This window comes from Felis catus, chromosome C1, assembly GCF_018350175.1.
Source record: "Felis catus isolate Fca126 chromosome C1, F.catus_Fca126_mat1.0, whole genome shotgun sequence".
Taxonomy (NCBI): Eukaryota; Metazoa; Chordata; class Mammalia; order Carnivora; family Felidae; genus Felis; species Felis catus.
The window spans coordinates 153800540-153814956 of NC_058375.1; the positions used below are offsets into that span (position 1 = coordinate 153800540).

Consider the following 14417-nt stretch of genomic DNA (forward strand, 5'->3'; position numbering starts at 1 on the left):
GTTAAAAGCATACTGGAAATGATGAGGAATTAAAGTTTAAAACAAAACTGCATTTCTGCACAGCAAAGGACACCATCAACACAGTGAAAAGGCAACCTATAGAAATGGGAAAAATGTTTGTAAACCAAATATCTGATGTGGGGTTAATATCCAAAATATATAAAAACTCATGCAACTCGTTTGCAAAAACAATAAACAATGCAATTTGAAAATGGGAAGGGGAACTGAATACACATTTTCTTGAGGAAAACATACAAATGGCCAACAGGTACATGAAAAGGTGCTCAACATCACTTATAATCAGGGAAGCACAACTCAAAACCACAATGAAATATCACCTCATCTCTCCTAAAATGGCTGTCATCAAGAAGAGATTTGTGCTGGCAAGGATGTGGAAAAAGGGAATCCTTGTGCACTCTTGGTGGAAAAGTAAAATGGTATAGCCACTATGGAAAACAGTACAGAGGACGTTTTTAATAATTAAAAATAGAACTAGCATATGATCCAGCAGTCCCATTTCTGCATATGTATCTAAAGGAAATGAAAATGGTATCAACAATATACCTGCAGTCTGATGTTTACTGCAGCATTATTCACAACGGTCATAATATGGGAACAACCTAAGTGTTCATGTATGGATAAATAGATACGCAGTACACACACACAATGGAGTATTAGGGAAAGAAGGAAGCCTGCCATTTGCAACAACACGGATGGACCCTGAGGGTATTACATTAAGTGAAATAAGCAAGAGAGAGAAAGACAAACAATGGATGGCATCATTTATATGGGGAATCTAAAAGACAGAAAGAGAGAGTAAAAAAAGTCTGACTGAGAAAAAAATCAGGAGAGGTTGGTAAAAGAATAAGGTCTGCAGATCTAATGTAAATAATGGTGACTATGGTTAATACTGTATGATATAATCAGAATTCATTAAGAGAATAGAAATTAAACATTCTTATCAAAAAAATATGTGAGGTGATGGATGTGTTAATTAAGTAAATGGTAGGAATTCTTTCACAATGTGTATGTATTTCAATTCACCACAATGTACACTTTAAATTATCTTGTAATTTGCTCTGTCGATTATACTCCAACAAAACTGAAAAGAAACAAAAGTAGAACTGTCCTCTCCCCCAAATTGTGATTGGTTTGTAGAGGGCCAAAATAACAGCCAGTTATCAAAGTTTCTGAACTAAGAAGACATGTTAAAGTACTGGTCTTCTCCTTACTCTGCACCCTGGACTTCTTTCTCTCTCTCTCTCTCACTTTTTTCAATACATTGTTTTAACGTTTAACTATTTTTAAAAAAGACAGAGACAGAGCATGAGCAGGGGAGGGGCAGAGAGAGAGAAACACAGAATCTGATGCAGGCTCCAGGCTCTGAGTTCTCAGCACAGAGCCCAGCATGGGGCTTGAACCCACGAACCATAAGATCATGACCTGAGCTGAAGTCAGATGCTTAACCAACTGAGTCACCCAGGCACCCCTGCATCCTGAATTTTTCTAAGGCATGACTTCAGGAGAAGGAATGAAAGAAAGGGACAAAGAAAGATAAGGAAGGGAGACTGAATGAAGGGCTCACTAATTGGATGTGAAAAGAAAAGGGAAAAACAAAACAAAATAAAACATCAAAAATGATGCTGAGCTTTTAAATCTGGGAGAACAAAAACAAGCTTTATCTCCAATATGCTGATTTCCAGGTAGTGATGAGTGAAGAAACAACCGTGAGTTCAATCTGCAACTGAAGAAAATACTGGGATTGGAATCTCAGAATTGATGTGTTCATTTCCCAGGGCTGCTGTAACAATTTACCACGACTGAGGAGCTAAACACAACAGAAATGTATTCCTTCACAGTTCTGGAGGCCAGAAGTCTGAAATCAAGCTGTTGGCGGGACCATCTCTCTCTCTGAAAGTACTAGGGGAGAATCCTTCCTTGCCTCTTCCAGCTTCTGGCTTTCCTTGGTTTATGGCAGCATAACAATTGGTCTGCATTATCGCATGACCTTCTCCTTTTTTGTCTCTGTGCATGTGTCTCCTCTCTTATAAGAGCACGAGTCATAGGAATTGGGCCCAGACTAAGTCCACCATGATCTTATTTCTAGATCCTTGGACATATCTTTTGAGGGGACACTATTCAAACCACTGCAGTTGAGAACCCAACAAAGAACACGTTTTCTTTGAAAGAGTACGGTAAATATAGGTGAAGACCATAAATTCAGGTACCTCCAAATTTAGAAAATGGGTAAAGGAAGTGGTGGTAAGAAATAGAGGTGAAATATAAAAAGAGAATCAGGACCAAGAAAAAGAGAAAAAAATCAAGACCACGGGGTGATTTAGCACATCAAATATGGTGAAATAAAGGAAATAAATGCTGAGATGCCTAGGAAGGCATGATTGTGTGTGCGTGTGTGTGTGCGTGTGTGTGTGCGTGCGCGCGCGCACACACACACACACGCGCACACACACACACCCCAAACCACGGCATAATTGTTAAGAATTTTTGTAATGAATAAATAAAAAATGGTTCTTCAGCTTCTCTAGGGAGAAACAAATAATTCTGGGTCATACTGAACAATACATCAAAGAACTCCCCAGATGTCCAGATCAAAAGAAAAAATAATTAGAAAATTATATAAAGATGTCCAGTCTGCCAAAGGCAACATACCAAAAGAAAGAAAGAAAGAAAAAAAAAATTACTTAACATGGGATCATCAACTGGTCAAAGACCAGAGGGTGAGAATCAAAAGAAATGGCTTTTGGTGAGGCCACTGGAAGCACAGTCTAGAATGTTGAGAGGCAGACTATTAGAAAGACAATGTAGGCCTCTTCAGGATCCAAGCACAAGGAAGTTTACTGGAAGAGAATGGATGAGGTCATTTGGAATAAAGATTTGTGAGCAGGGGCTAAGATTTATTTCTACACAAAGAAAAAGACAGACATCGGTAACTACTCAAAAGTATAATAATTTACACCCTTGTAGTATAGTTCTATGATAATTAAAATTTTAAAACAATCCTAAAAGTGCTACGTTTTAAATGACTTGCTATGAAGAAATGCAGAGGAGTTACAGCCACAAAATGCAGTCTTTGGGGACACTGACTTTGCCTCTGCTTATCTCACTCGGTTTCAATCTCTGCTTCTTGTTCATGCCCGGGCAGGCCATCGCCTTCACATTCCCACATCTTTGAATGTGGCTCCTCTTGCCTGACTAAGGCACACCCACACAGATGTTAATCCTGAACTCAAAAATCACCTCTTCCGTAACACTTCACCCAATTACCTAGCAGTTACTTTGTAAAACTTTGTAGCAAATGATTTTATCATTTGAAAAAATAACTATCCTCCTGATTCGTAAGGTGAGATTTTTTTTTTTACCACAGACATTAGATAAGAAAATCTTTATAGAAATAAGAAGACAGCTGAATAGATGATTTTCTAAAGAGCTACTGAATTTAAGCATTTTTTGCTTCATTTCTACCCTGATTTCTATTTACATTCTAAAGGCATTTAGTTTATAAATTACAATTAAAAACTATGGTTAAAATTTTTAAAGTTAAAGCATAGAAATGTTTATTAGTTGGTTGGGAAGTGTTAATTTACCTAACCATTGAGTTTACTAAACTTCCAAGGGGAAATAAAACCCTTCAAGTAGATATAGGAAAACTTCTCAGTGTCTCATATATCTCAACATAAAATTTGCTCTCAAGGTTACTTAAATCGTTCGTCTGATTACAAGCAACAAAATATACAGTCTCACGTTCAATCCCCTTTGCTTAAAACTTCATTTACAGTCCACATGAATAAAGCAAGGAACGTACGTATTTTATGGCTATGAAAAGTAGTTTGCAGGAAAACCACATATTGCAGGAAAATGTGGGAGTGAACAGAAGCAAAGACACACCTAGAACACTGCTTTGAACATAAAGAGTATAGAAAAGAACTGAAATATATTCTCTATAAAAAGACACTTTTTAATTTTTATTTTTTTAACTATAAAGTGTCTATCTACCAAAAAAGTATCAGGAATTCCCCAAGAGAATCCCAGAGTCAGGTCAAGAAGATACATCTAGTTACAAACCCACGAATGCCACATAAAGGTCTTGTTGCTATTTAAAAAAAAAAAAAAAGTTCAAAAATAAGTATTTGCATTCCCAATACATGCATTCAGCAAGCGCCTCTCGTTGGGCCTTAGTTAGTCAGGACTTTAAAGTTTATGGATGATTTATTTGCTTGAATATGAAAGCTACTTAAAATTGACACATTTATTCTTTACAGCATCACAGAACTGTACATAATCTCTTCCCAGGGCCAATGTTACTAATAACATGTTATTCATCTTATCACATATTAGTAACTTAGTGACCTTATTAGTAGACGAGGTGGAAAAGGACAAGTAAGAGGAAAAATAGATGGCCCCCTGCCCCATCCTAAAAACACAAAACAAAACAAAATTACGCACCTTATCTGTTTCATCCACACTCAAGGATTTCACTACACAAGAAGCTGGCCTCTCCTGGATGTGAGCAAGGTCCTGCGGGGCGCTCTGAGACCCTGGCATTGGAGGCAGTGGAGCCCGCCTCTTCTTGGGCGCATCCGATGGCAGCGTGTTTGAAATGTACGGTTTGGAAATGGTATTGGACCTAGTAAAAGCCGGGCGATGCTTACTTACTAGAGGAGTTGCAGGAGCACTTGCAGTCTGACAAAGAATGAAAAGGCAAAATCTTTAGGTAATTTCAAGATAAAAAGCACATGCAATTAAAAAACAGATGAGAAGAATCTTAGAAAACATTGCATAAGAAAAATTTTACCTGTTCCCGCTTTTTCTTACTGCGTTGAAAAAAGCTGAAAAAACCTTTATTGTCTTTCTCCTTCATAATGTCTAGGTTTTGTGATATTTGGCAGGATTCTAAAATAGAAGAGAAGGCTCTTACTTTTGTACATGGAGTTGTATATGTTCACCTCCAAGTTTTCCCTTGAAAAGCTTATCAAGTGATAAAAGCTACTAATTATGATTGACTATGAACCATGCACTCTGCCTATTCAATTCTCAAGGCAACATGTAAATTTAGTATTATTGTTCCTATTCCAGAGCAGAGCAATCTGAAGATTAGAGAAACAAACATACATACTTGGGGCCAACAATCAAGAAATGACAGAGCTAGGACATAAACTCAATTCTTTGTGACTCAGAGTCTGTGTTCTATGCACAATTACCAACATCTCAGAAGTAAAATGGACACTTTGAATTAAATGAGATATGAAGCTGTTATCATACAGTTTGAATTTTTATTTTATCTCAGAGCTAAACAGTTATGAAATACTGTATTCTCCAAAACATGATTCATTATTACTTTATTAAGTGTTTCAAAACATTATTTCTTTAATCTGATGGTTCTCAACGAAGGGGCAAGTTTCCCCACTCCCGTCCCCCAAGAACACTGGATAATGTCTGGGGACAATTTTAGTTGTCACAACTGAGGTAGGGCAGGAGAACGTGCTACCAGCATCTACTGGGTAGAGGCCAGTGATGCTGAGCACACTACAATGCACAGGACAGCCCCCCGACAACAAAGGGTTATCCGGGCCCAAATATCAATAGAGCCAAAATTAAGAAACCACATTTTAATCAGAATGGTAAATGTCCACCCTCATGATTGCATATTAACATTCCATTTTTCCAAAAAGTATTTCCTAATGTCAACTAAAAAGGTCTACAAACAATGACAAATCTAGTAGTGCTGAGGAACCCTGGCCCAGATAGTCTCTAAATACCATTTCCCACTAAAAGAGGACCACAACTGCATACAAATGGTTGATTCTTTGTGATATCAAGGATTGTAAACATTAGTCTGGAATATCTAGTCATGGTAGACAGAAAGAAATCAGAGTCAAGGGGGTCATTTTAAAAGGGTACAGGAACCAATCTGACATGATTTTTACTGACCAAAGTCAGGACAACTTGGGCATCATACGAATAACTCAATAAATTGAAACATTTTGCATACGTCTAATTCCATGCATTTATAATGATACTGAAGAAAATAACATCCTCGCTGTTTACCTTTGGGTACTGCTAAGGAACCAGTCTGTTATGTTAAAAACTGATGAAGGAAAAGAGTCACACTTTTTTTCATGCCTCTTCTGAATGAATTCTACCCAGGTAGACAAGCTGATATGCGGAAATTTGCTGTTTCAGAAATATCTCATCTCAATTAATAACTAAAGGAATATTTGCAGATTATGATTATTTTCCAACTCCTAGTCAAGATTTAAGCAATGATTATTGATGGCTAACATCAAAAATGGTTAACTTGCAGGGCACCTGTCTGGCTTAGTCGGTAGAGCATGCAACTCTTGATATTGTGGTCCTGAGTTTGAGTCCCACATTGGGTGCAGAGACAACATACATACATACATGTGACTCGCTATTACGTGGCTGCTGATGAAAGTACATAATACCACCTATGAAGTATTCTTGCTGAAAATATCTCACCCAAATCTGATCAAGTCTCTAGGTTTAATAGTCAATGTACAGGAAATAGAGATGACCAAGACACATGTTTAATTGCACCAGAGGATGCAATCAGCAAAATTCTGAATGTGGGAAACTCAAGAAAACAGAAGACCCGGTTTCTTCAACAAATGACTTGAAAATTAAAAAAAAAAAAGAGAGAGAGAGAAAAACATGGAATGGGGAATCTGTCAGTTTTAAAAAACATTTCTACTAAGGAGCACATATGTATTTTATGGTAAATCACAATATAATTTCAGTGACATTTGAGACAAAGTACTATATATTGAAATGGTCTAAACCAGGACTTAGAGGTAAATGTATAGTCTTAAATACATTTAAATCTTAAATACATACCTCTTTCTTAGGACTAAATGCATAGTCTTTTTATTTAAAAGATATGTTTAAGGGGGCACCTGGGTGGTTCAGTCGGTTGAGTGTCCAAGTTCGGCTCAGGTCATGCATGATCTCATGGTTAGTGGTTCGAGCCCCATGTCAGGCTCTGGGCACACAGATTCCTTGTCTCCTTCAGATTCCGTGTCTAGCCTCTCTCTCTGCCCCCCCCCCCACACTCTGTCTCTCTCTCTCCCCCAAAATAAACATTAAAAAAAATAAAAAAAAATAAAAAAGATGTTTAAAAATAAATTATGACAAAATAGGGGCCACTCCAAGAAAGCAGACATAGTTAATGACAATAAATATATTAATCCAATATGCCTCAATAACACATTAAAGGAGAACTATATTTCTCAAATGAAAACTTCATAAATTTGATGCTTGAAACATTAAGTTGTACGCTCTGTACAATGAGTTTACTGACAATACTAATAATGAATGGATAGCACTTTACGGTTACAGATTTTTCACATGCCTAATTTCTTTCCTATAACAATCCAGTGAGGTAGGTATCACAAATTATCATTCTGAGCCCTTTTTCTAAGTTAGAGAATGTAAAGAAAAGGAAGCAGAATCTAGTATCTATTCAAAGATATGTATAATACCTTTGACTTTTCCTTTTTTTTTTTTTTTTTTTTTTTTAGAAATGCTATTTCATCTTAAGATAGACTTTTCTGCTAATTGAATGTAGACATACAATTAAATTGAGGTGGAACAGTAGATAGAAAATTCACATGGTGGTACAGTGCAATCAATATAATCAAATTATTTCTTAAAGCAATTTCTAGGCACTTTGCCATTCTCCATACTACTTAACCTAAGTCTTCACTTACAGCTCTATGGAAGAGATCACCACGAGTCAGAGTTAAACACTAAGAAACACAAGGGCTTCAGCTTACTTAGAAAAACAACTCAAAAACACTGTAGTTTCCTGTTTCCAGAAGAGAGACTCTAAATAACTGCATACAAAGTTCTAAGACTTCTGATAATATCAGACAAAATTAGCAGGCAGAGGCATTTAGAGCGTTTCTGTTGATCTTGTGGATGTGACACTGTAAAATGAGCTTTCTTAGTTTTCCTAGTCCAATCTCTTAAGGTTAAATTCACAACTTTTAATACCCTGAATAAACCACATATTTTCTGGGCTCGGAAGGGATATCACAAACCAATGCATTAAACACCTCCAAAATGAGGCAACAAGACTATGGAATTTGCTTTGGGTTGTGTATGTAGAGAATGGCTAAGGTAGAAGCGAAAGCTATGTTTAAGTACTAGGATGTTGCTACTGGAAAAAAGCCCATTTTTTCCCCCAATCTATTATTATAGAAGTGGAAGGTGAGATCCCGACAGATAAAAAGCTATTCACCCTATCAACTTGCTAAATGAGTTTGACAGCTAATGCAGTTTCAGAATTTAAATGCCTATCCCCTGATTATTAGCCAATGTATGCTTTATGATCATAACAGTTTTCAGCTCCTTTGATTAGCGTAGTCTTTATGATAGCCACTAATAACAAAGAATCACAACATTACTTATATAGACTAATTCTTGGGACTGAGAGGCTTACTGTGCTATAGGAAAATTGAAAGTGGTAAAGAAAGAAGATTCCAATAACACATAATGTTTCTTAAGTTTCTTTTATTAAGTTTCTTATTTTTTGTAATACGTTTATTAGGTTTCTTTTTTTTTTTCAGTAGAGTGGTAATTATTATAGTAATAAATTATCTGAGTCTATCCTTTTTTAATGGAGGAAAAAGGCTTCCAGACTTTATTATTATAGGCTAATTTTTAATAAAGTTTCCCTCTATGAAAGTAATACATTCCCATTATAAAATTCTGCACTATAAAGAAAAGGTTGAAAAAAATTACCCATAGCCCTACCAAAAGGTAACCAGTATTAAAATTTTTTATGTCCTTCATTTCAGAAATTTCATGTAAAAATTTTTTTACATACTGTATTAAACTCATTTAAATGCTTTAAAAGCTAATTTTAGCATAAGTATTTTCCATGTTATTATAAAATATTCACAATTTAACACTGCAAAAATTTTCAATAATGAATATACCCTGGTTATAATGTAAATAATCTGAGATCCTTTCTTGGTACCACCAAACTATCACCAATTGAACTTAATAAATAAACCAGAAAAATCGTTTTTTTCTTATATGAGAGTCAAAAATATGTTTCTCACATTCTTAGGATGATATTAATTTTTAAGCAGTTATTGAAATGTAATTATTATATTAATTTCAGAAATCAAAGGTTGGGGGGAGGGTCTTAATTTTCAGGAAATGAGAGCCAAAAGTTTTCTTACGGAATGTACACATTAGTAATGTTAAGAAAACAGGTAAATTAGAAGCTTATTTTTAATTTATCCAATAAAAATAGAGATTTCATGTTATAATTTTTTTCTACTGATTCATATGTCTTACCTTGTAAAGATGACTTATTGGAGGCAGTAACAGAAGTGGCTACAGAAGGAGGGGGTAAAAGAGGGTAAATTGACTGTAAAGATGATGTTTGTTCAAGTATAAAACACCACTGAGTTGAAATAGCTGTCTATGGATTATATAAATCCACAATTTGAGGATGAAATTTGAAGTGCTCCATGCACAGGGGATGTAAGTAATCATCCTTCACTAAACTTTTATTTCCTGTGAAACACATGTTGAATAAATAAGCTTGCATTTATCTATTAGCATAGAAACCAACATAACCTAAGATCTCCAAATTTTAATACGTTAAATTATTTCTACAGATTAACACTGCCAGTTATTTTTATTTAGAAAAGTTTTGGAGTTAGATTTTTCATAAGCCAGTTGATTTTGGGAGAACCTAGAAAAAAAATTTCCAGAAACTTATAAATTTGAATGATAATTAAGACTCAGGCAAAACCATGGTGAGTCTACAGTAATTCACACTTGATTAAAACAACAATGAATTTAAATGTAAATTTTTATTTTCTGTTTAAATCTCAAAGCCACAAAGAATTAAGTTAAATCCCACCAAAAACTATTCATAGGTTGATGAAAAAGTGTAAAATGTGAATCACAAAGAAAGATAAGTTTTTGTTCTAATTTCAAAAACTGAAATCAAGTTAAATTTTATTACATTTTCTCTTATTACCAATGACATGTATTGACCTCTATTTACAGGCTCCATGAACTTGTCATTATGAACTTCAGAAACTCTATTCACAAACACAATACATGCGCTTACATGAACCTCCTGTCAAGTGTATAAAACAAAGAGTCTTCCTTACCTCTGCTGACATCCATGGCATATAATTCTCTTAGTCCCAGGTCATTAAGAGATTTTGTCAAATCAAGGGGCTCCTGAGATTGATAATCCTTCAACAACAGTGTATGCAGTGGATCAAACTCACATTTGCTGCATATAATGGGGGCAAGTTCTTGAAGTGGTGCATGTGGGCTAACTCTCACTATTGTCTTCTGCGTTTTCTTAAAATTGATCACGACTCTCACAGTTTTCTGAAACACAGAATAAATCCATAGTTATTACCATAATTTATTTACTAAAACATTCCACGATATCTATAATAAAGAGATAATCTACAATTATATAGTCTTACAATAAACAGTAATTTTCTATTTTGGTGTAAAATTGGTTTTTTTTTGTCCTGAAGCATATTCTTAAAAATAATTTGTTTATTAAATAACCTAGATTAAATTCATAGCCCTTGTAAGGTATAAGTTGGTTTTACATTCAAGAGGGAACATAAAATACTATTGATATTTTGTTTTGTTCCCTAACATGTTTATAAGTGAGCAAACACCCATAATAATAAAGAGTTGCACATGTTCTATTTTATGTTTCAGCTGAAGAATATTTATCTAGTGGTTTGCCAGTTGTTTGGATGAAAAAAGTGGTATTTGGGTTAAAATATAGAATTTTGTACTTCTCTCTATTGGAAATAAGATAAATGAGATAATCCATATAAAAAGCTTAGCATAGGTCTGGCACATAAATTATCAACAAATAAACATTAGCTATTGTGATTACCTGTTGTCACTATTATTTGACAATTTAGATATTTAGTTATAATTAAAATTATTGAAAAGATTCTAAACATATCATTTTAATGTAACTGAATTTATTCCTGTATATAAATGGAATTCAGAAACATGTTACCATGCTAAATCTACAGTTTGTAGATTCTCAAAGCTTAACATGTATTCATTAAACTATAACACAATGTATAATCCCATGCTATAGCACAAATATTTCCACCTAGATACATTCGTATCTAGATGGAAAATAGTCCTATGTCCTAATTAATTCTTTTTTTTTATTTTTATTTTTTTCAACGTTTATTTATTTTTGGGACAGAGAGAGACAGAGCATGAATGGGGGAGGGGCAGAGAGAGAGGGAGACACAGAATCGGAAACAGGCTCCAGGCTCTGAGCCATCAGCCCAGAGCCCCACGCGGGGCTCGAACTCACGGACCACGAGATCGTGACCTGGCTGAAGTCGGACGCTTAACCGACTGCGCCACTCAGGCGCCCCTGTCCTAATTAATTCTTAATGTTAATATTTTATATAATACAAATGTTTTAATACTGTAAAGGAATTCTTAAATGTTTAATAAAAAGCTACATAACAATATGAAGAAAATGTGAGAATATATACACTCAAGTCATATGTAAATAAACTATGAATTTAATACATAGACTTTTATATATTCCCTGAAGTTAAAATGGTCGATGTTCCTAACGAAAAAATAGTTCTTGAAACTCAAAAAATTCTATCCCTATTGCTTACAGAAACAGAACAATTTTATAAACAAAGAAGAATTGTTAGAATCATCATGGTTAAAAATTTTTGAAAGCAAAAAAAAATTCTGCTTAAAATCCATATAATACAGAAAACTGAGTCATTATATAGCTCAAATTAACAATTTAGAATAAGTAAAACCACCACTTACCAAGTACAGAGAAGCCAAAAAATATTTTAATTCTTAAATAAATTTTCATTAAAAGATTCTAAAACCTTCCTCTTTTTGAAAAAGTTAGTTAAAATGTAGATAATTTATAATTGTCAGATTCTGATATGGTCCTAGAGATCACTTTAGAGCATCTAAAATCTAAAGTATTCCTCAAATTCTAGTTAATCCAAAGATCAATAACTAAATGAATCCTAAACAAAGTGGCCTAGGCAAACAAGATAGCCATGCTCACATCAAATTTAAACAGAAAGTCCATTTTTATTTCATTTGAAATAAATACAACCTTCAGTTAATGACTGAAAAATCAATTTAGTATTTTTGCCAGAAGACATCAAAATCTACAGTGATGTTCTTACCTCTGGTATTATAGGTGTAGGTTTTTTCTTATCCAAAACTTTTGGCTTTAAAATGACTTTCTCCACCTCCAACATTCCTATTGGTGTGTTTGGCTTAAATTTAATGGGGTTATTCTCAGCTGACTGCAGATCAATTGTGTAACTTGATGGGTTTAAGTGATACTGTGCACAGAGGAATATCAACAAGTCCATCATAGGTTTACTGTAAAACAAAAATAATACCGATCACATAAGTCCATAAAACAATTTCATTAAATGTTAAAGTTATTATTATCCCTAGTATTTTTCTTAGGGCCTTGTTTTCAGTAGATAAAACAAGGCTATAAAAGAGTATGTGTGAAAGGAACTTAAAAATCTAACTGCAAGATTTTTTTCCCCCACTGCAGGAGGTGTGTACCTGCAGGAAGTGTATGCCCGGACTCCAAGCATCTCTCTAACTATAAGATATTTAAGTGGACAAAATTATAATAGTTAAAAAAATCCTGATTAATATTCAAGACAGCTTGGGTCCTAGTGCTGGTTTAAAAATTACCTATATTTTTTATCTGCCAAGTTGTCATCATATTATACATTTTAAGAGAAGTCCTTTCCTTACCCAAGAGCACCTTGCTAGATGTTCCTTTACAATATTATTTTGAATACCAGCAGTCTTTTGCTTATGAACTGGTTATGCTCCAAAGAGCTCATAAAAATGAAGCATTAGGAACCACAACCACCCCAGGGTGCCTGGCTGTCTCAGTGAGTAAAGCATGTGACTATTGATTTGGGGTCATGACTTCAAGCCCCATGTTGCACAAAGAGCTTACTTAGGAAGGAAGGAAGGAAGGAAGGAAGGAAGGAAGGAAGGAAGGAAGGAAGGAAGGAAGGAAGGAAGGAAGGAAGGAAGGAAGGAAAGAGGAAGGAAGGAGGGAGGGAGGGAGGGAAGGAGGGAAGGAGGGAAGGAAGGAAGGAACGAACGAAGGATGGAAGGAAGGATGGAAGGAAGGACGGACCACTACCACCACCCTTTGGGCTTTAGAAAGCACAATGAGTATCTACATGAAGAAGCCCACAAAATTCTAAAGAAGTGTATAGTACAGATTTCTTAATTCATTCAAATAATATTTAATATATTCTAGGCCCTGGAGACACAATACAAGTGTTAACAGTATATCTGCTCTCACAGATCTACACTACTAAATAGACAAAGTGTCAGCAAACTATACTCTGCAGGTCAAAGTGGGCCCACAGACTATTTTTCTAAATAAAATTTTATCGGAACACAACCATGTTCACTTGTTTACATGATATCTAGGGCTGCTTGTGTGTTACAAAGGCAGATTTGAGTTGATGTTATAGAAACAGATGGCCCACAAAGCCTAACATATTTCCTACCTGGCCCTTGACAGAAAAATGTTATGGGCACTTGTGCTGAAACAATTAGAAAGTAACCACGTAAATGCATAATTTCAAATGGTGATTAAGTGTTACATATTACTGGTAATATAGAACCTGCTTCTATAGGAAACTGCACATCTAATTTGACAGCAAAGACACCTCCCAAGTTTTTGCTTCCCTTACCACAGACTCCAGTTGTTAACACAGATTGTGTTTCCATTCACACCAACAATAGAACAATGTGGTCTCTGAGTCTTTCTTAATTAGCAGCCCTCAAGGAAAGAATACTGAAGATCTTTTGTATTATGTGATTTCCTCAAATGTCTGGATGATCTTAAACTGTTAGTTCATATTGAAGACTGAGGCACTAAAACACTCTGTAAAGGCCTATTTTCATGGATTAGGTATAGGTTGATGGGCTTCATTTGATGGTAATTAGGTGGCCAATTATTTTTTTTCCATGGGGAAATATAAATGTCAATAAAAAATTCTCCAGTTTCTTGACTAGATATGAACCTGGGTACTGGCTTTCAAGAACTTGACAGGGAAATGAGGCTAGGAGTCTCACCATTCAGTCTGACATTTTAAATTTTGTACATCTGTTTTCTATGCACCTCATCTCCACTCTCCTTCAGTTTTTCCACAGAGGCAGTCTCCTCCTGGAAGAGGGTTAGTTGTCTGCAATGTGTGGTCTTGAGGTTAAACATTTTACATAGATTCTCAAACCATCTCCTGTGTTCATTCCCCTACCTCACCCTTACCTCCTGTGGCTATTGCCCAATCGTTCACATCCCTTTTCCTTTC

General features: G+C 35.1%; 1 protein-coding gene across 13 annotated transcripts in view; it reads right to left on the reverse strand.

Annotated features, from left to right (window-relative positions):
• COBLL1 (cordon-bleu WH2 repeat protein like 1) overlaps window positions 1–14417 on the reverse strand; it is a 171810-nt gene that overhangs the window by 39436 nt on the left and 117957 nt on the right. For 9 of the 13 annotated variants that reach the window (XM_045033880.1, XM_045033878.1, XM_045033877.1 and 6 more), the window contains 5 exons: window positions 12237–12438; window positions 10176–10404; window positions 9346–9384; window positions 4814–4911; window positions 4465–4701 (listed from right to left, as the gene is read on the reverse strand). In XM_045033880.1, coding sequence (XP_044889815.1) covers window positions 4465–4701; window positions 4814–4911; window positions 9346–9384; window positions 10176–10404; window positions 12237–12438 — 805 coding nt within the window. The remainder of the gene's footprint in view (window positions 1–4464; window positions 4702–4813; window positions 4912–9345; window positions 9385–10175; window positions 10405–12236; window positions 12439–14417) is intronic. The other 4 variants (XM_045033883.1, XM_045033881.1, XM_045033885.1 and 1 more) reach the window with 1 other exon arrangement.